The sequence below is a fragment of the Podarcis cretensis genome (assembly GCF_951804945.1).
Source record: "Podarcis cretensis genome assembly, chromosome: 8".
NCBI lineage: Eukaryota > Metazoa > Chordata > Lepidosauria > Squamata > Lacertidae > Podarcis > Podarcis cretensis.
The window spans coordinates 56,789,200-56,812,275 of record NC_137177.1 but is presented as its reverse complement, the minus strand read 5'-3'; the positions used below and the strand labels follow the sequence as shown (position 1 = coordinate 56,812,275).

At 43.2% G+C, this 23,076-nt stretch overlaps 2 protein-coding genes across 2 annotated transcripts in view; one reads left to right on the top strand and one right to left on the bottom strand.

Annotated features, from left to right (window-relative positions):
- Nucleotides 1-13,408, bottom strand: part of CDH13 (cadherin 13) — a 687,354-nt gene extending 673,946 nt beyond the window's left edge. Inside the window, exon 1 of the mRNA XM_079988791.1 lies at nucleotides 13,178-13,408. Within this exon, the coding sequence (XP_079844917.1) occupies nucleotides 13,178-13,279 (102 nt within the window). The 5' untranslated portion in view covers nucleotides 13,280-13,408. The remainder of the gene's footprint in view (nucleotides 1-13,177) is intronic.
- Nucleotides 1-23,076, top strand: part of SDR42E1 (short chain dehydrogenase/reductase family 42E, member 1) — a 582,710-nt gene that overhangs the window by 326,491 nt on the left and 233,143 nt on the right. The window lies entirely within an intron of this gene.

Here is a 23,076-nt window from a genome sequence, read left to right as displayed (position 1 = left end):
AGCGGAAAGATCCCTCAAACAGCCAAGGGGATTTGTCATCGCAGGCAGCCCACCTGGCAAAACCTGACTCATCCATCAACGTCCATGTATTTTTTTCCAGATTTATCTGTCTAAACATATGCTCCCCTCTATACTTACTGTCATGTAAATAAGGGTCAGTTGGGTTACCACTGTGGTTGCATCATAGCTTGGCTATGGATCAGTGGGTAGCCAAAGCAAACCACTTAATCTTGGAACACCATTTTATTTTCCATGATATTGAGAATGGACACCATTTTCTAGGGATGGGGTTGAAGAAGAACATATCAAATCTGAAACTCATGAATCCCTTTAGAACTTTATTAGCTTCTTTTCAATCTTCTCAGACTGAGCCCCAGACCGGAAGAGGAACCTCCAATTATTTAACAGCTTTATTAGTAGTTTTATTTTTTAAAAAATAAAATCTCCCCCACAAAAAGGGAATGAATCTCTCCACCTGCATATCACAAATTTTGGACCCCAAATGCATCCACCCTATTTCTTCTTTCACCCACCTGTTTCCCTCTAGGATTTAATCAGAGTTAAATATATTCCCAGGGACACCCTCCTTAAGAAGGGCCACACCCAGTCTCTTTCAAGGTGATGGGCATATCTTCCTCCCACAATGAGGCACCGCACACTCCCTGGAACAACTCAATCCCCTTCTACTAGATTTTATCACCCATGTTGGGCAGGGATCAAGAGGGCACATTGTTGGCCTCACCACCAAAAGTGTCCTATTCACATCCTTGGGCTGTAACAACTCAAACTGACCCCACAAGGTGTAATTCACAGATGCTCCAGGGACCTCCAGTTGTGATCCAATTGTGGCATTGGCATCACAAAATCGGGTGACATCAGGACCAAGCCTGGCAGGGGCTGAAATCTTGTGCCATCCCTCATAGCCAAAAGAATGTTCATCTCATTATTTTTTAATCCTTCCTTTTATACTGGGACCTCCTCTGTTCTGCTATGGATTTGCTATCTCTATATTTCTTAAGCTTAATTATCTAATTTTTAATTTTTAGTTCCTGATGGCACCTGAGAGCATCTTCAATATACCCCAAGGATTTTATTACTGTTTTAATGTGCATTTTTATTTCTTTGCAGCTATTGCTTTTTAAAAAGATTGTTTTATGCTATCACTGGATTTATTATAATTCTGCTTTTCAGGTTGCTAACCACTTCTGGAGGTTCTTTATCAGTAGAGTGTGGTAAAAGAAAAGAAAAAGTGAATCTCTAACCTTTTGCAATAAAATAATTTTTTTTTTTACTGATATAGGGGATCTAATAACTTTTTCTATTTCCCTACACTACATTTTCATCACATATAGAAAACATTTGCTCTAAAAGACACAAAAAATACCTATGCTTGTCCACAAAGGGAGCCACTGAATTAGACTCAAAGGGACACATCGATCCAACTAAGTTCTGCTCAAAGTTGACCTATTGACATTAATAACATTGCATTAACCATGTCCATTAGATTCCATGGGTCGCCTCTGAGTAGAATGACATTGGATACAAACCAAAAATTGATTTCTGCGCAGCTTGTTCTAGGACTTGCCAACTTTACCTACTGTATGGAGAGTACCTTCAAGAAACACAGATTCCCAGCAAGAATTCCAATATTGCAGAATTCTTGCACCTACCCAGTAGAGAATTGACAAGAGTATTATGTGCAAGCAGCGATGTAGGTATCCCCGCATCACCTCCCCATGAAATTCCACTAGCCTTATTGAAACCCTATTTGTTCTGCTTAGATTCTTTGGACGTTACTCCCCAGCACAGTTCCTCCCAGTTTTGCTGTGGGAGAAAAATGGTGGCAACTCTAGAATCTGCTTTCTGAAAATGCTGGTGAAAGCTGGTCCTTAAAGTATATTGAACAAGTTCTCTAACTCATTAAGTTGGGTAAGAATCAAATGCAGATCCCACTTACATTATGATATCCTTATGCAGCCTTTTAGTGGCAGGTGAGACAGGGGTTCCCTTTCTAGTTTTCCTTTCTGTCTTTTCCTGAATATAACACACTGACTTTTCATGTAAATATGTATTTATTTATATTTTATGACACCTATCTCAAACCACTTCTCCAAGGAGCTTAAGGAGGTATACACCCACATTAATCTCTGCAACAACCCTGTGAGATAGGCTAACCTAAGAGACATGCCCAAGGTCACCCAGTAAGCTTCATGGGCAAGTGGGGATTTGAACTCTAGTCTCCTAGATCCTAGTCCAGCACTCTAACCACCACATGCTACTTATTCCTTGCACTTCCTTCTTTCCCAAACACTTGGCATTTCAAAAGGATTGCATAAATATTCCTGCATTAGTTCTCATTAGCATAGCACTGAGATGCATCAGAGCTCTTATACAGACATTATTGTGTTGAAGAAGTAAAAATAGTGGGGCTAGATATATAGTGAGTAATTATAAATGGGGGGCCCTCAAAAATTCAGGCCCCCACTTAAAAAAAATAAAAATCCAGGGCTCATTTTAAGAGCTAAACCCAATGACTGGGCCGATATTGGAAATGACTGACAATGACCTCCTCCTGCCACCTTCCTGCCCACTTCACAAACAAAACGTTTACAAGTGCAACTGGTGGAAATGTATTGGGAACAGCAAAGGAGGGAGGAAAATAAAAGGAACATCGGGGGCGGGGGAAGTCAGCTTTTATATTTGTATTAAGTTGGTCATCATTTGTTAAAAATTGTGGAAAATCAATAAAAAAAAACTGGGGATGATTGGGGAAATGATCCGAAATGCCACTTCCTGCTAGAGATGTTTCAGAAAGGGTAATTTCCCATGATCTACCGGAAGTGACATGCCAAAATGTGCTCAGACGTGCCATTTTTACCACAGCTGCTGTGATGGAGGGCAGAACAATCCAAGCTATTGAGATGACCCCTGATCCCCTTCTTGTTTCTCATCCTGCAGAATGTGTGACAGTGAGTGACTTCGCATATCTGTAATTACTTGGTTTTCAATTACTGAGTTTTGCAGGCATTCATTTTGAATATTCATACACACAAAACTCCCTCTAATGTGTTTCTGAATATTCAAAGGGAATGCTTGCAAAAATCCAATAGCCTTTGAGCTGAACAAGCGGGTGACTCTGCATCCCTAACTGGGACCCTTGGAAAGTGGCAAAATAATCATCTATAAACCTTTTGAAACTCCCACTTGAACTGGGAGAGGGGAAGGGGAGTTGAACGTTAATTCATAAGGGCAGTTTAAAAGGCATCACATCAATTTATCTTTGTCAGGAGTTCAAGCTGACAAAAAAAGTTACCTTAAAATAATTTACACTATCCATCATAAAAAGGCTCATCAAAAAGGAAGATACAGATTTAGCACTGAACCATAAACTCCCAAGGACTTTTGGACAATGAAGAATGAGCAGCCAAACTGCTATTTGGAGGGCTATGTCCTCGCGAGACTTTAAAGCTTGGGGGGGTCCTTTTCAGCCTGAAGGCCACATCCAGATGTCAGTGGTGGGTGGGGCCACTGGCAAAAGTGGGCAGAGAAATAGATGTGACTCTTACATTCATCCAGCAGGCTAAATCTACAGCTTCCTTTGTCCAATAGGCTACATTGTCCAGTAGGCTACACCTACAGCCACCTTACTCCAGTAGGCTACATTTACAGTGATCTTTGTCCAGTGGCCCGTATAGTCCAGCATCCTGTTCTCGTAGTGGCCAACCAATGCCCCCAATGGGAAGCTTGCAAGCAGGAGATGCTTGGAACAACAAGTGTTGCTGCACTCAACTGGTATTCTGAGGCATGCTGCCTCTGACAGTTAGTGACCAACCAGCTTGGGAAAGCCCACAACCAGGACATGAGGGTGATACCAAGCTAGGGGGCATGTCTAATTCATGCTAGGGGTCTTCTCTAATTCACAGATTTCAGATTATAAAATATTGAAGCAGTAAACCTTTTGACCCTCTCCAACTCAGGCCATGTTCTCGCCCCTGAAAGCAGGGTGGGGCAAGTCCACCCATGGGAGAAACCAAAGGAGTGAGCTATCATCTGTCCCTTCCCCCCTCCATTGCTAGCGTTTCTGGTCTAACATGTTGAATTGAATTAACAACAGGATTTTGAATGCTGCTTCAGCTGCCAGGGTGCTGACCGTGAGAGAGTCCAATATTTCACTCCAAATCCCAGTTGATGGATGGTTTGTTCCTCATCTTTTCTTTTTCTTTTTTTTTAAAAAAGAAAGATCTTTTATAGCATCTGTTCAACACATCTACAAAACCTTTTCACTTTTCAATCCTGGAGGGTTAATCCATCCTGCTGCTTGCTGAATGCAAAAATAATAAAATAAAATAAAAATAGGGAGAAGAGGAGGAAGGGAAACGACATATCATCTGAAGCTGGGCAGCTTCACAGGCTGACATGGACTTCAGAGTTTCTTTAATGAGAACGAGGAGATGACACGACCAATATATTAATGACACAATAAGTTACTCACTAGCTTGCCTGACTCGCAAACCGGTCTCTTGAGATCCAAGCCGAGAAGCATTCCCTTTGAAGAGGTAAGGCCAAGTTAACGCACTGGTGTGGCGATGAATATTTCATAGCTCATAAGAGTTACCTCCCTTTCTCTCCCTGCAGATATGAACTGACATAGTAAGCAAGAGGCAAAGCACAGAGAGAATCTGAAGGTTTCTTGCACTCGTGTGTATTTCATTTCTTCCTTTAAAAAGAAATCAAGAAGTTAATTGATCTCAGTCTGTAATAAGTAACAGAGCAATGCATGGAGAATTTAAGAGAAAGAGATGTAAATGTATCAAAAAAATGAAGGGTTTTTTTCAAGCTCCTAAGGCACTATAGATTCAAAGCAGTATCATGTCCTTTCAAACTGTCATGGCTTCCCCCAAAGCATCCTGGGATCTGTAGTCTGCTAAAGGTGCTGAGAGTTGTTAGAAGACCCCTGTTGATGGTTAAACTGCTCTGGGAAGTGTAGCTCTGTGAGGTCCATCTAGCTCAGTATTGTCCTCACTTACTGGCAGCACTGCTCTGGGATTTCAGGCCAGGGTCTCTCCCAGACATAACTAGAGATGCCAGAGATTTAACCTTAGGCCTTCTGTATGCCAGGCAGATGGTCATAGCTGTCAAGTGTCCCTTATTTGATGGGACAGTCCCTTATCCGAGCGCTGTGTCCCGCTGCTGTCCCTTATTGATGATGTCCCTTAAATTTCCCGGGTTTCAAAGGAAGCAGCTCCTCTCCCTCCCTCCCTGCCGGCCAGGGAGGAGAGAGGCTCCAACTGTGTTGCTTGGCTGCGTTGCTCACCCAGTAAGAAGTCTAAGAACGACTGGGGGGTGGAGCTTGCATGCCTTGTGCTGATCAAATTGGCTGTGTTGCCTGGGGACTCACCTTTGCTCAGCGCTTCCCAGCGGAGAGGTGACGGTGGTTTTCCTTGAGGCTTCAGGCTTCGTTTGGCTGCTGGCTAGGCTTTCTGCCTTTGGCTTGGAGGGGCTCAGAAGTTGAACATACCTGTGCCTGGAAAATCCCTTATTTTGGCTGCTGATCCCTTATTTTTGCGGCTGCTGGTCCCTTATTTTCAAATCTGTAAGTTGACAGCTATGCAGATGGTCTACTGCTGAGCTATGGCCCTGGGTTAAAAAGCCAGTGTGGCATAGTTGTTACTGTGTCAGACTAGGACCTGGGAGACCAGGGTTCAAATCCCCACTTGGCCATGAAGCTCACTGTGTGACCCTGGACCAGTCACTGCCTCTCAGCCTAACTTTACCTCACAGAGTGATGATAAGATGGGTATGAGATGTGTGTATACCACCTTGAGTTCTTTGGAGAAAAATGGAAATGAATGAATGAATGAAATGTACTTAAATTTTGCTGGAAGAAAAGCAAAGCCTGTTTCTTCATGAAAATTCTCCTGGGGCAGCCCCAGTGAAGTGAACAGAAGATACACAGAAGACATTCATGTTGACTTGCACTCAAGGAAAACTCAACCTGAGATTTGCAACTGAATCTTTTTGGGGGCAGACCTTGCAGCTCACGTGAGGAAGGCATGCTTCATCTGCCATTAATTTTCTCCCCATATCAAGAGAACAATCGGAGAATGTTCCTCATTTCTCCTACCATCCTCAACTCTGCTTTTGTCACACTCTGTAAAAATAAGTTAACCAGAAATATTATTTTTGTCTAAGCCTAAATTTCAAAGCATCTCTTGTCATCTGGCAGGCAGCTTCACACATTGTCTCTTTGGAGACATCTGTGCAGCAGAACACCATGGAGCAACTAAATCCAGAAGCTGGCCTGGGGATGGGTGGAAGAGGCCTTTTGTTTGTGCCATCAGGGAAAGCTTCCTAACAGAGAGAAAATTATTAGATGCTGGAATTGCCTCCTGGGTACAGGGGAAATTGTCCTCACTGGCAAGGGGAGAGAAAATATACAGTAGAAAATGTTTTTAAAAAATGAAAATAAGGTAAATGGATACTGAAAATACAGAAAACAGTATATAGGGTATAAATGACTACCTGTTGTCTGCAAACCTTGCTGTCCAATGACCTTCCTTCTGTGATGTCACAGAATGTTCACAATTAGCATAAGACCAGAGAAGTTTAGCTACTCAGTATTAGCCATAGTCATAACTGTTGTGAAGACGGAAGAGATTTGGATGGGCTGGGAAGACAGCTGCACCCAAAGCAGATCTCTCTCTCTCTCTCCTCTTTAATAGTTTTGATTTTATTATACATGACAAATGTTTTATTTATTTGTCCCCTCCTCCTTTATATTATATTGATTTTACGTAAGGCACCTTGTGCACTGTTTCTAAAAGGGCCTGATATAAATCTACCAAATAACAATTAATAAATAGTCAATGAAGCCTAAGGGCATAAAATATGCGGCCTGTTGGTGAAAAGGCTTTTTAGGACATGTCTTTCCAAGAGAAGGAAACTCCAGGGAAGGAGAGGCACATCATCACTGATTGGCTGGGAAGCGTGTCCCATGAAAGTTCTTTCTTGTCTGCTTTCAATACTGTAATCACAAGCAGCAAAGAGTTCCAACTTCCTGCTGAATGCTTCTTTGTTTGGCCTTAGAAGTATAACCTTCAACAAAATGGAGTCTTCCTCTTCAGGGTTCCAACCAGCCGGCCCTGTCTCATTCTGTGATGCTCCAATCCATCTTCCTGCTCCAGTTTTACATTTCATTTCTCTTACTTATTCCATGGCTACTAGGTATGCTCAGTCCTCACTGAGTTGATTTTGGGGTTCCTTCTTTATTTAAAGATTTTCCTTTCTTCTGCAAACCTTGCCAGCTTATACATGGATGGCACCAGGCCCTTGGAGAGCTTGTTTGAGGCCTAGGATAAGTGTTTTGTTAGATTAAAGTTATAAACACAAACAAAAAAAGCAGTGTGTCCTGGGTGGGGCCCTCCAACCAGCTTAGCCTCTGAGGTTCAGGGCAAGCGTACCAACCTGCTCTCCCCATATCCTGCATGGACTTGGATGACACCATTCTGGCTGCACAAGGATCCACCAGTTTGGCTACATAAAGGATCCACCCTCAGAGAAGTCAACACTTATAAACTGGTGTCAAGAAGTCTAGTCTCAGGGTTTTGGTGTCTGGATCCAACACCTCAAGGTGCAGAGAATCTGCTGAGCAATCCTGTTCCTCCTCTAAGGAGACCTCAGGCTCCAGGTGCAGGCAGGGCTGAATACTGACATGCAGTGGGCAGACTGAATTTCCAAGGAATCCCACAACTGCCCTCCCCAGCTGATTAGGAACATGGGAAGCATCCCTAGTTTCCAGTTTCAATGGAACAGACTCCCACACGAGGTGGTGGATTCTCCTTCCTTGGGAGTTTTTTAAGTAAGGTTGCTATATTTCAAAAAGTGAAAAAAGCACTGCAGACATGGGTTGCCATATATCCAGATTTTCCCGGACATTTTGCCGATTTCTGCCTGGAAACTGCTTCCGACTGTGGTATTCTGGATATGTCCTGGAAATTCCAGATGTATGGCAACCCTATTTTAAGCAGAGGTTGGATGGTCATCTGTCATGGATGCTTAAGTTGAGATTCTTGCATTGCAGGAACTTGGACTAGATGACCCTTAGTGTCACTTCCAACTCTACACTTATACAATTATTTGATTCTATGCTGTGTCAGACCCTTTGGTCTATCTAGTTCGGTACTATCTACACAGACTGGTAGCAACGCCCCAGGGTTCCAAGCAGGGGACAATTCTACCTGGCAAATCTAAAGATTGGATCATAAGACAGGGATGGGGAAGCTTTTTCAGCTTGTGAAACCCATTTCCTCATTGGGAAACTTCTAGGGGCCACATGCCAGTAGATGAAGCATTCCAGCTATGGAAAAGACAGATGTTTCTAAGCACACAAACTCACACATATTTATCCAGGCAAGAATCACAGTTCACAAGATAGACAAAATAGTATTTTTAGAGGGGCTTAGAGTAGGGCTGGTGATGAACACACTGTGAGTTGGGGAGCATACTGAGGGCCAGGCAGAGAGGTCTAAAGAGCTGCATTTTGGCCCCAGCATTGGGGTCCCCCACCATTATCTATACTGGCTGGCCCCAGTTTTTCAAGTTCCAGACAAGATGTTTCTCAGCTATATCTGGAGATTCAGGGAACTGCATCTGGGACCATCTGTATGCAACACATATACTTCACCATTAAGCTACACCTCTTCTCCACTCCACCCCCCCTGGCCCCACCAAGACAGCCCAGTATTTTCAAGTCCAAAGTTGGCAACCCACATTGTGATGGATGCGCCTACACTGACACTACAGAACGATGGAGGCAATGACCTAATTTGCTTGTGCATGTTCCAGCTGATTGTGCACGCCAATCACACTGTCTCATACCCATTATTCATCTAGGTATTCATTTGCGTACATTACAGCCTGACCTGCATCCAAGTAGCCATAATGATGTGTACAGTTTATGTGCATATTTCTGCATAAGCAGGTGTGTGTTGCGGGGTGGGTGCAGGAAAGAGAAAACATCCTAGATAGCAATTTGGTTTGGATGAAGCTTTTGTACTTCTCTTTGTTTCATTCCCCTCCCCCCGCCCCACGGCACTTTAAAGTTCCTTTTTGATTGACAGTTATTCAAGGGCTGCTTCTCAGGGCTATGCTTGCATTTTTGAACGCTAAAAGAAAAAAAAAATACAAAGTCTATGGTATCTTGCAAGACCCCGTGTTGTCTGTCACATTTGCTTTCATTTTATTCAATCATGTACCTGTCACTTTTGCTGAAACATGACTCCCATTCTTTATGCGCTGTTTTTCCACTTCTTAAGCACCTCCATCATCTCTTGAAAATTAGCCTTCCTTAAAACACAAGCTGCTTCCCCCCCACTCTCTAAACCAGTCTTTATACACACACCAGCAATCAACAGCAGGAGCAAATTTTGCCACTGCTGCAACCAATTGTGTTTGGAAAGTATCAAAGCGAACCATCACACAAATTGCAGGTGGGGATGAAGTCAAAGGGAGCTCTTTAAGTGCTCCTAAGTGCCAAAGATCAGGTGCTCTCTTTGCACCAAGAGAAGTGGGTGTTAAGAAATCAATTCTAGTATTGGGACTGTCGACTGATTGCAGGATGAAAACTCTGGTTAAAGGCCATTCAAACTCCATCCTTGAAATTTAACTTCTGCTGCTTTCTAATGGAAATGGGATACTGATAGAGGGCTGGAGCAAATCTTTGGCCTTGGCCAGAGGAAAGGGGGCTGTGCATGTGGTCCTTTTCTTCTACTGCTTCTGCTTCTTCCCTAACCATAGAATTTCTTTCCTCTTGGCCTGCCTCTTTGACTTTTATATTCAGCAGTCCAGCCTCACATATTCCCTGCCTCCATTGTCTTGCTTAGAGTAGGCCCTAACTCAGGGGTGAGGAACCTCAGTGCCTTGAGAACCTCCCTAGGCTACAACCTGTCCTCAGGCCACAGTCCCTTTCTCAGGCCATAGTCTTCATAGGCATGCCCTCCTTGAGTCATTTTGCCTGGCTGGAATTTTCCCTTGAACTGGGATCATGCCGCTTACTTCCTCAGATGGCAAGATGTGTGTGCATGTGCAGATATGTGGAAGCCTCGGACTTTTGAGTGGCTCCCAGGAATGAGCCACCCGGCTGCTCTGCCTCCATGGTGGGGGCTGACCTTCACTCCACAACAAGCCTCCCACTTTCTCCCATACCAGTCATGGCCCCTATTCCTGCATCTGTGGATGAGGGTGTTCCATCCACCCAAACCAGATGCAACTGAGTCATGCCTAGGGGGTGTGCTTTCACTTCTCCAGAGAGCCAGTGTGGTGTAGTGGTTAAGAGCGGTGGACTCGTAATCTGGTGAACCGGGTTCGCGCCTCCGCTCCTCCACATGCAGCTGCTGGGTGACCTCAGGCTAGTCACACTTCTTTGAAGTCTCTCAGCCCCACTCACCTCACAGAGTGTTTGTTGTGGGGGAGGAAGGGGAAGGAGAATGTTAGCTGCTTTGAGACTCCTTTGGGTAGTGATAAAGCGGGATATCAAATCCAAACTCTTCTTCTTCTTCCAGCATTGCCTCGCCAATGTTAAAAGAGGACACCGATTTGCATAAAATTTGCATGTGCTAATGAGTATGCAGTAAATGCACATTTGGAAAAGATTACAGTCTAAATAAAAATGCAATGCATCTCATTCAATAACGGAGAAAGCTGTGACCTAGCCCTGTGTGTTCCTGCTGAGTCTGCCACTATGGGGATAGGAGCCCCTCCCCAAGCTCCTCAGCTGTTTATGCATTGTGTGAAGAAAGGAACCACATTGTGTGAAGAAAGGAACCACATTGGTCTCATTAGGGTTGAGTTTGTTCAATTGCATTAAATACATAACCCTGTTTCTGAACAATCTAAAAGAATTGTGCTTCTCAATTCCCTCAGCCCTCATTGGCCAGAATTGGTTCTTAGTAAACAACTCAGAAGAACCTCAAGCCTGGGGTTAAAATGCCTCTCCCACCCTGCCCAAAATTCTCAGTCTGGCCCTCAACATCTTCATTATTTACTTATTAAATTTATATTTTACACACACACACCCTCGCCGCCGTCGCCTCAGGAGCTCATTGTTTCAACACAGTATTGAAACAATGCAGCAAAAAAATAAAATAACTTATCTAAATGATCTAAAAAGTAGTTGGGGTAGTGCAAGTGCCATTGTCTAGCTGGAACACATTCTCTGAGAGAGCCTCTTCCCTTCCTTGGTGAAGAATAGAGAAGGATGTGTGGATGTGGGCAGAAACTAGCCTACTGTAGAAAGGTAAAAATTGCTGCCATTGCCCTGCTCACTTTTGCTTCTTGCCTGGCCAACTGCTGGCATGTGGCCTCTGGAAATTTAGCCAGAAAAGAATGTGGCTCCCAGGCCCTTAACTGCAACACTGCTTACTTATTTTTATTTTATATTAATATTCATCAAGACCCATGAAGTCATTTGGGCACCTGCAGCACACACATACAAATTCCAAAAGTGCTTCTACCCCTTCCTTATTAAAATGCAATAACATTACACGACCAACTACTGCCTTGATCTTTCATGACACCCCAAATAAGCTGAAAATGCACACAGATTTTCATGCAGGTTATAGAAACTGGCATTGAAATGGGGAGAACTGGAGACTAGAAAAGGGACAAACTGGGAGAGAGTTGACAGTTTTGTCTGACCCTAGCAGAAGATCTGTGAGGGGGATACCAACCCCCAACCACCTCCACTATCCCTACAGCCCTGAGACACTGAGAATATGAAAGACACCCTAAAAGACCTTCCATATTCCTCATTATGAATGGTAGGTGAAGTTTAAGAGGACCACGTATTTGCACTAATCAAGCCTCTTACACAGGGGCACGGAAAATAATCATTTGCTACCAAACTATCCTGAAATTTTATATCTGCATATATCTCAAGAGGTTCAAACTATGTACTTAGTAGTTTGAGCTCAACCATAATTATATCCTTATTATCTTCATAAGATTTACTTATCCCATTATCAACTCCCTCCTCCATTGGAGGTCAGCCGTGTATCCTTTTTATTGCCCATTTAATCCTTCTACCCACCAACTCCTTTCTGATTGATTCACTTATCATGCTTCTTAGCAGACGAACACTTTTAACATTTAAAAATAACCACGTCCCTTGTCTCTTTATTCTGTCCAAAGCAACATCTCCCCTCCTTTCTGGAGTTCAAGTTCTTTACTCACTGAGTTGGCAAAATAAAAATGTGTCAGCATTCTTTTTAAGTTTATTTGTTATCCATGCATTGGTAACTCCCCCAGTTAGTGTGATGGCAGTGTGGTGCAGTGGTTATAGTGTCAGACATAGACCTTAGGAGACCAGGGTTCAAATCTCCACTCAGCTACAAAGCTCACTGGGTGACCTTGGACCAGTCACTGCCTCTCAGCCTAACCAACATCCCAGGGTTGTTGTGCGTATTAAATGGGGGTGGGGGAACCATGTCTCCACCTTAAGCTCCTTGGAGAGATAAGGTGGGATATAAATGCAACAAATAAATAAATTGTTGCAGTGCCTTCTATATGGGATACCCTTTAGGTTGGGCGTGAGGTGGCAGATGGAGCAGAATGCAGTGGCTAGGATGCTTATAGAGACAAAGTACCACCAGCACATGACACATTACTTTGTGGGACTTGCTCTGGCTGAAATTTTGGTGCCAAGTAAGTTCAAGGTTGTGGTACTAACATATACAGGTAAACTCCATACATCTCAGAACCAGGTTATTTGAGGTCCTGCCTTATCCCTTATACCCAGTAGATTGTTGCAGTCTGTGGAGGACTTACTCCTGCAAACCCCATAGATCTCAGCAGTGCTTTTCTTTTCTAAAAAAATAGGTACTGGTACTCACCATGAAGTTGTTACAGTAAGTGATGCACCTTTTAACAGCAACAACAACAACAAAAAAGAGGGCCAGGTACTGCATACCCTTAAGTACCCCCTGAAAAACAGCACTGGATCTCAGAAGCCTGCTCGACGGTTACTTAGAGCAGGACAATATGGGAATTGATGACTCCTTGCATCTCTATGGACAGCACAATCTTATGCACTCAGAAGGAAGCACAGTTGAATTAAATAGAGCTTACTCCAAGGTTATATGATTGCAGCCTGCATAAAGTGAGGAGTGAATATTTTACTCACATTGTTTCCAGAAGTTACAGCAAACAAGTCTCCATCCACTGGCAGTAAAATAAAGATTAAGAGGTTCCAGATGGCTTTAAACAGACAATTACTTGGTTTCATTGCAAAGGGATCGTGCAATCTTTGGATTAGCAAAGATGCAGGTTGTATAATCTCCCTTTTGGAGAGATCTGGTTCTTTTCCACAATTTGCTGAGTTGAGAGCCAAGTCGCATGGCTCCTTTTCTGCTTGTTCCAGGAAGCAGGAAGAGAGAAAAAGACTGAAAAGGGTGGGAGCAGAGGTTGCTGAGAGAACCTGCAAAGCCACACCCACTCTGGTAACTTGAGCTCAAGGCTCAGGTTAACCCTTTCATGCACACAAATGTTAGTCAGTAATTGTATGATAGTTTTGGACTTGTTGATAGATCAACATTCAGTAAGGATTCTGTTATATCACTCAATGCACCACTATAGTTCATGAGAAGTTCTAGGAACCAAACTCAACTCAAAACTGATGATAGGGAAAGTACTCCTTACTCAGTGCCTTTTAAAAGATGGAGAGGGGATTGTGCTGCACCTACTGTGCAGAAGAAGTGAAGGGTAGAAATGTCTGAACATGCACAAAAACATGAAAGCATAATCTGTCCATTTTCCTTATACACAGAGGTAGTTTGTAGTAAAGTGATTCATTATGCCTTGCTTTTAATTATTATTATTTTTAATCTTCACACCGATGGCAAGTGAGAATAGTCTCAGCCTAATAAATAGTGAGAAACTATGCCAACAGCTGTTATTATCCAGCATGGGATCTCAGGGGCATTCCTATAAAATCTATTTCCTCTTAAATAGATTTGCTTGGCATCTGTTACTGATGGTGACACCCCACTTAAGACATCTGTCCCCAATATTTGACTTGAGCAAGTGCCTAATAAAAGACCAAAGCAAACTGTGGCATGCAATCAACTCTAGCAAATGGTGGTAACTATGGAAAATGATTAACACACAACTGTAACAACTGATGGAGTAATTGCATCCCAGCTATGGGAGCAATTTTTAATAAGGGGTTACACTGGATGAAAATTATACTGATAGTGTCAGAAGCCACACCTTACCTAATGACCACTGCTGACTATTTTATTTTTCAATAAGGATACATAACCAGACGTTATCTTTTTGTGTTGATTGATGTTTGGTGGTTGAGATGCTGTTTGTAACCTTGTAATGCACCTGTTCAGAAGAGCAATTATTGCCTTTTGTTCCATGACTGCTAATAATCTGCCACTCAGGCCCATTCTGATTGGAAGAGGGAAATGAACACAGCCTGGATAAGTGTGAAATTGCATCAGGTCTACAGAGATGAGTGTTCTGAAGTCTAAGATCTATTCCATTCTCTGTTTTCTTCTTTTACTTAGGAGGGTTTGCTTAAATGAGTGTTTAGTGACATCCTCTGCAAGCCATTCCAATGATGAAGGACCTCCAGGACCTTGCCAGAAGCTTGAAGGTAAGAAACAGCTGGGCAATTGCTCCCAGACTGTAAATTACTGTTGGGATGAAGCTGATCCAATACCTGAATCCAAACCTGTATGTGTGTACTATAATCCAGGTGCCTAAAGTGTTTTATGGGGAGAGGAAAGCTGGAGGGAGTACATAACACATGAAGAGCCTGATAGAAAAGGCCAATGGCCCATCTAGTCCAACATCTTGTTATAACCAGAAGTCTATATACTACTCATAACAGCAACAACAATATGAAAAGTGTTTCTTATTATGTGCAGATCAGTTCCTGGGTGTCAGTTCCTTGAAACAATATAACTCAATGGTATTTTGCATGCAGAAGGTCCCAGCTTCAACCCTGGTATTTCCAGCCAGGGAATTATAGGCAGCAAGATTGGGAAAAACCTCTGCTTGGGATCTCCTTGGAGCTAATGGTCCGTCCAGAACAAATCAGCTTCCTGTGCCTTAGGGTTAGGCCATGGGCAGTAGTCTGGAGTTAGCCAGGAGTCATGGGACCCAAGAACAGCCAGGGCCAAGCAACCTGTCAGAATAAGAAAACAAGTAAGGTATAAGGACTGTAGGGCAAGTCCACACCCAAGTACAGCCATGTTTGCAGGGACACACAAAAACTCATGGAAACTGTAAGAGAGAGGTGACCAGAGATCTGGAAGACATCAACAAGATTTGGAGATTTGCTCATAAGAAGTTGATGCAAGCTTGACAGATGATTCCTAGTGTCTCTTGAATATCACTGCCCACACTGTGGGAGTATCTCATGAAGCAAAGCTCAACTGCAGCATGGAGCCCTGTTATACTCCTTCCTGCCCAGAAGGATCCATTGTCCAGCCTGGGTGGGTGCAGCCAGCCTAAGGCCTCTACTTCACTGAGAAGATGTTGCCTGCACTTCAGTAGTTTACCCACATGGAGCAGCTTCACGAAGATCTAGCAGTTTCCAATGATATGTTCACAGGTGAGAGTCCTGGCTGTGTCTGTTCAGTGGAATGGTTTGCATGGTCCTCCCAATATGATGAACACACACTTTCTCCCTCCTACAACCCAAACTATCATAGATTTCTTTTAATTCCTTCCACCTATTACCAAGTAATGAAGTTCCCTACAGCTAGGGAGGTGATCTCATTCTGATGCACCTTTGCAATGACTCGTGACATGAATTCCACCTCCAGGTCGAAGGCGCCAAGCCTGCCACCTGCAACAGTCTTCAAAGTGTTTAAGCATCCCAGCAGAAAGCTAATATTTGAAATTTGCAAAATGCAAATCCAAGTAAAGCCCAAGTCAATCAGAAGTGATGGGGGGGATATACACCACTCTGTTTTGGTCCAAATGCATGCTTTAAAAGGTCACAGCTGGTGCAATTATCCTTGCTAGGCTTTGCATGTGCTCAGCTGTGTGCTTAGAACTGCCAAGAGCAGAAATACAGTCAGAATTCTTAAATATAAGTGTGATTATAAAGAATAAGAAAATAAAACTGAGTTAGTTAAATCAGAGAAAAGACGAGATGGGAAAGGGGGAGTGGCTGCCCAAAATAAGGGGGGTAAACTGCATCTCTGCATATGTTATTGGACTACAGCTCCCATCATCCTTGACTTTTGGCCATGCCGGTTGGGGCTGATGGGAGCTGGAGGTTAGCAGCACCCAGAGTTAGCTGTCTCTGTCCTATCGTATTTCCAACATCACCAGCAGGAAAACATAGGGTTATATCCAGACTAAATTAGTTGAACTTTGTTCCTGCTGAAACAAATGGGACTCAAGTTAAGTCATGGCTACTCTGTCCCATTAATTTCAATAGGGCCCAATTGGCTTATTCTGGATCTAACACTGGAGGTGGCCAGATGGAAAAAGAGGGCAGAGTGCTCATGCACCTTTAAGAATTGCGCAAAAGAAGGAAGCTACCTCTTCTTTAGCACAACTATTAAATAGGGAACCTGGGGCCATCCCAATGTTGTTGGACTCCGTCTCCCATCAGTTCCAGCCAGTGTGACCAATGGTCAGGGATAAAAAGAACATCTGGAGGGACATAGGTTCCCCAGTCTCTGCACTGAAGGCACAACTGTTCTCATCATTTTCACCAAGTCATCAAAGAAACACTTCATTGAAAAATGTGTTGGAAGGCATTATGAAACCCTGTCTGGGACTTTCAAACATGTGAGGAAGCTAACACAGCACAGTTGGGGATTATGTCAGTAGTAGAGCCTATGGTTTGTATGCAGAAGATCCTGGGTTCCATCTCTGGTGTGATGAGAGTGGACTTTGAGAGACGTTTCTCTAGAGTAAAGCCTGAAGTTTCCATACAAGAACATTTCTGTCAAAATGCCTAATGGTAGGGCTGGTCGTGCGTCTTGCCCTGCACAGTCTTATGAGAGTTGTTGTAACTCCATCAATTTTTCCTGGTTAGTTGGTGGCTGATCACAACCAGAATCATTTGATAGTGTGGTACAATGGTCAGAGTGTTGGACTAGAACCTGGGAGACCAGGGTTCAAATTCCCACTCATAAAGCTCATTGGGTGATGCTGGGCCAGTCACAGGATTGCTGTGAGGATAAAACTGGAAGGGGGCGGGGGAGCCTTGTTCACAGTATTGAACTCTCTGGAGGAAAAGTGGGATAACAATGTAGTGATAAATGAATAAATAAAAAAACACATTGCATAGCCTGCTGTTTTGATTGTCCTGGTGTACTGATTCACAGTGTCTACACATACACACTAAATCCTCTTTTAGTGGAGCCACTCTCCTTAAGAGGAAGCCCAGCCCACTGTGTGAAATGAGCTCCGAAATATTGTGCAGCTTATCCCCAGAAGATCCAGGGATGACCGTGTACACTTGCTGGGATGAGAGGAATGCCGCTGCTTATAATTCAGCATCTCATTCATTTGAGGCTTTAGGTAAAGCCTGTCTCTGCAAAGTGCTACCTGCAAAATCACTGAGGAAGTTTCCTGCCCCAAATGCAGCAAATTGCTGCTGGGAATAAATGTGCGAGCAGATTTGCTCCGGGACAACTTGCAGCATCAGGGACGGAATCTGATATGGCCATGGCTATGAATGTACTGAATGTGCCACAAAGCTGCACACTCTTCAGATGTGGCACCATCGCAACCTGGGCTCCAAATAGGTTGCACAAGATTCAGTGTCTATATGGATGCTTCTTTTTCAGAGCTGTTTCAGTGCTATGGAGAGAAATATGGTTCATGTTGTTGGTGGTGATGTTTTAATTATGGAAATGAAAGGCTTGAAATGTATATTGTAAACAGTGGATCATATTGTTTGGATAATAACAATGACTATTTTCTGTGGGCTCCCCACAAAAAATAGTAAAAGCACAACACAACATCACAAACTGAAAACTTCCCTGAACATAGCTGCCTTCAGATGTCTTTTAAAAATCACATAGCTGCTTTTCTCATTGACATCTGCTGGGAGGGCATTCCACAGGGCAGACACAACTACCAAAAAGGCCCTCTGCCTGGTTCCCTGTAACCTGCCCACTCAGTGCTGCGGCCAGATTGCTGATGGGAGTATCTGGTTGACAACATGTGATATCATTGTTAAAGCATCTGTATTGTCTGTCTATCTACTACCAATTCAGGATCAACGTCCTTGTATAAATGTACAATGCCCGGGAAAATTTAGGTTTGGGGAAGCTCAGGGACTGCCTGGACACAAAAGTTGTTGAGGTAGCTTTTTCCTTTTTTTGCCCCAAGTTTGCCCCCCGAAATTGAGGTTTTGAGCTTTTTCTTTAGGAAAACCACCCAGACGCTATTTCTGACAGGCGAATCCCGGCTATCATAGCTGTCAACGTTTCCCTTTTTTTAAGGGCAATTCCCTTATTCCGAATAGGATCCCTTGCAAGAAAAGGGAAAAGTTGACAGCTATGCCGGCTATGTCCAAGAAATTCCAGGTGTATGGCAGCCGTAATGTAACAATAAATCCCTCTTTTCATTGAACTCCAGAAATTGTAGCTCTGTGGGGGGGGGAGGGGCCCCCTACCAACTCTCAGCACCCTTAGCAAGCTACAGCTCCCAGAATTCTTTGGGGGAAGCTGTGACAGTTTCAAGTGGTATCATAGTGCTCTGCACATATAGTGTGGATGTGGCCTTTATTCATCGTCTTCTTAGATGCAACACATAAACGACAGCTTTGGATCCCAGCTGGGTTCCTATAATAACATCAATTCTCACCCACACTTCCACGCCAGGTTCCAAATTCAACAGGGAGAAATCTTAAATCCTGCCTCATTGCCTCCTTGTTGGAATTACCTTACCCTCCAGCCTGCCAACAGAATCAAAGCCCACATTTTCTCATTTTTCTCTGACATGACAGCAGCTACATATCTGTCCCCCTCCCACACTTTGCAGCATAATGTCATTTTAATACAAAGTCAATCCAGAAACAGTTCATATGAGGGGACTAGTTCTCAGGCTGAAAAGAGAGGATGAATCTCTCTCTCTCTCTCTCTCTCTCTCTCTCTCTGTGTGTGTGTGTGTGTGTGTGTGTGTGTGTCTTTCTCACACAGAGAGTATTATTTTTTGTATTTCAGTATTAACAGACTTATATTGGGGTTGAAGCTATGCGATTCGTTGCAATGGCAGATACCTTTATTTCAGCCCCAGGTATTTCCTGTAATCACCTCAGTGGTCCCCCAGTATCACCTCATTGCATGTGGAAGTTTCTAATTAAAGTTAGAAGCTCGGGGCCACAACAGGCATGATGTTATAAGGTCTCTGGCATGGCTGTTTGGTTTCTAAATATAGCAGCTGCAGAGAGGGAGGGCTTGCAGCACCAGGACCAGAACCAGGGAAAGACATGCTCAGGCCCAGCTGCCATTTTGAGGCCCTCCAGGCCTCTCTATTTGGCCCTTGAGACCTTCCCCAAACCATGCCCTTCATAGCTCCACTCTATGCCATCCTCAAATACTTTTGTCTATCTGAATATGGCATTGAACTGTGAAAATCCTCTTGTGTGACTGGATGTAGGGTGCATGTGTGTGCATGTGTGTGTGTGTGCTGTGTATAAACATGTGAGTTATGTCATGGCTGGGCATACTGTGCACACCCCTGTCACATGCCCCCTGAAATAATTTGCATGAAAAATTGTAGTTCTTGGCAAGGTTTTCTTCTTAAGTGTGCAGTTGGACAAAAAATATGGAATTTGTGGGGGAGGGTGCACCATTGGAAAGCCGATAACGTACAATTTGAAAAACAGGAACAGGGGGTTTAGGTGTGTTAAGTGAAAGTGCTTTTTAAGCACTGAAATGACAGGCAGTGTCAGAGACAGCATGTTCACAAATTAGATAAAGGTAGATTGTTCTCAGTTTCCAAACTGAAAGCAAACTGCCAAAACCATATTGAAACCTCCTCCAATTCAACTTCATCTTCAGGCAGGTGAAACTTCGTCACATCCTTATAAATAAAAAGCCTTAAAGTGTTCTCTCTTGTTTGTGTGTGTGCCTGTCAGTTACTGAATGAAGGCAAACACAAAAATGAATGTTTGGTGTATAATAGACTAGGAGCCTCATACCCAGCGTTGCTTGGGAATTCCAAGAAACCAAAAAAATCAATGCAGTTTTGTAAAGTTCTGTCTGCCATCTTGATTCAATATGGTATTCAATGGTATCCAAACATAGATGAAAACCTGCTTCTTGATCTCAGGGACCATCATGAAAAATTTGATTACGAAGTTTTAAAAGCTATCCAAATGCATTGTGAACAGACAAAACTACCTTTTCAAAAAATATAGATTAGCAAGGAGTGCCTTGTATTGCCCAGGAATTTGTAGAAACCATAAAATATTGTGATTTTTAAACAGATAGAGGAACTTGTGAATTTGAACCCCCCACGCTGAAAACTGCGTGAAGTCATGCCAATATAACATTTTGGTTCACCATCTTGATTCAAAATGGAACCCATGCCCAAATGTAAATGAAAGCTGTCACCCCTATCTCAGGAAGCCTCATGTTGAGTTTTGGGATGATATCTCAAGAGGATTTTGAAGCTATGCCAAATAAGTGGATAAAGTTACACCAAAGTCAGGTTTCAGTCTGTCATCTTGATCCAAAATGGTGCCCAGCACCCAAACATGGTTGAAGACCCCCACCTTGGGAACCTTTGTGCCCAAAACAGCAATGATGATGATTTATTTATCAGAATTGTATACTGCCCTATACTTGTAGATCTCAAGGCGGTCCACAACATAAAATTACAATATAAAAGACACAAAATACATAATAAAAATATGAATGAAAACAAACCAACAATCTCCCCCTTTCCACAACACATTTAAAAGGGCTCCAGAAGTCAATCCACCAAAGGCCTGGTTAAGGAGTCTTTCCTGGTGCCTAAAGGTGTGTGATGAAGGTGCCAGCCGAACCTCCCTGGGGAGAGCATTCCACAAGCAGGGAGACGCTGAAGAAAAGGCCCGTTCTTGTGTTGCCACCCGCCAAACCTCTCGTGGAGCAGACAAATGAAGAAGGGCATCAGAGACTGATCTCAGCATCCAGGTAGGTTCATATGGAGAGAGTTGGTCCTTGCTTATTTGAGAGGTGGCCAGACTTATGCCAAAAAGAATGGAGAAGTCATGCCAAAGTCATGCTTCAGTCTGCTATCTTGATTCAAGATAGCAGCCAGACACCTACAACCTGCCACCCCTAGCTCAGGAACTCTCATTAAGTTTGGTGACCATATCTTGAGGGGTGGCCAAACCTTTGGAGAACAGATGGATGGGCAGACAAACCATTTTCCAAAATATATAGTAGATAAGAATTACTGGCTCCTGTGAACGAACTGACACTGATACAGAGCATAAGCAAGGAGCAAAACACACTTTGTGTTTATTCATCTTTTTAAAAAAAGTTTGTGGTCTCCTACAGGGAATTTGTACAATTAGGGGAGATTGCTTCAAAATACCTGAAAAATGTGTCCGTCACCCCTGCTCTAGAGCAACATAACAGGTCGTATTATTGTACTCAGAGCAGACCCTTTGGGATTAACGGGCATGAATAACTTTGCTTCACTCATTTCAACACGTCTACTCTAAGCATAGCTTAGTTGGATACAACCCACTATTTTTACCCACATGCAAATTTAAGTCACTGGTTAACCAATTAATTGACCGCAGCTTGTGTGATTAATCAATACAGATTTCTTTTAGTTGACTGACAGCCCTATTAATTTCCTCTCTCTCTTGTTTCTACAAACACCTTGATCATAAACACATCCATTGATGGATGTCCCGCTGGCTTTAATGGCCCTCTCATTATCAGGAAGGGTGTTTAAGATTACAGTCTACAGCAGCAGTGTTAGCCTTCTTGGGGAATACAGTTTCAGCCAATAACTAGAGAGAGGAGCTGACTTTCAATGAATGCTTTGCCCTGGAGGACAGCCAGTTCTACCTATTTATAGACCACAATTTAAGTTCGCATCAGTTTTCCACCCACCCACCCAAACAGATGGTCCACTTGTGTGGGCCAACTTCTTGACCTGGCACACCGTTGCTGTAACCCTCAGGCAGAGGGTTGTAAAAATAAAATCCCTCAACACCTTTTCCCCCAATAATCTACTTTATTTGAGGGGGAGAGATGTGTAAAAGTGGAGACTTCCAAAACTTTGTGAGTAAAACATTTTGGGTTGTTGCCAATGCTAGTTCTATGTGGAGTAGACCTATTGAAACTAAAGGACATGACTGAGGTCCATTCATTTCAATGAGTCTACTCTGAGTAGGACTTGGTTGAATCCAGCCTTATGTGTCAGAGAGCCAGTTTGATGTAGAATTCAGAGGAGGGCCTGAGAGACCAGGGTTCAAATTCCTATTCAGTTATGAAGCTCCCTGGGTGTGACTTGGGACAGTCCCAGTCTCTCCTCCTAACCTACCTCACAAGGTTATTGTGCGAATAAAATGAGGAGATGGAGGAGAATCACAAGCACCACTTGAATTCATTGGAAGAAAGATGATGATTAACATTTGTTTATATAGCACCAGCAATTTACACGGCTCTGTACACAATTAAAATAAGAAATTCTACTCTGAAGGGTATACAGTCTAAAACAAAGAATGTAAACACTGCAATAAAAATGAATAGTTTAACAAGTACAGTACAATTCACAAGCCATTACATTGGGTTTAATAAAGCCAGCTGGGTGTAATAAATGTTGGGAAACATTTTTGGCTTGTTACCCCTGCAGGCCAACTTTGACAGGTAGGTGGGACAACCTGCCTGTTGATATGGACTCTGATGACTGACAGGTGGGTTGCCTTGTCCAGCTGTCCACTTGGCTTGTGCATTACTTCCCAAGCACCCAATATGCAGCTGGTTGTCAGGAGACTGGGAACCACAGCACAAGGGTCTTTGCTCAGGGCTTTGATCATCCAGCAGGTGGTGAGTTCAGCTGTGCTTTCTGCACAGGTAACTTAACTGC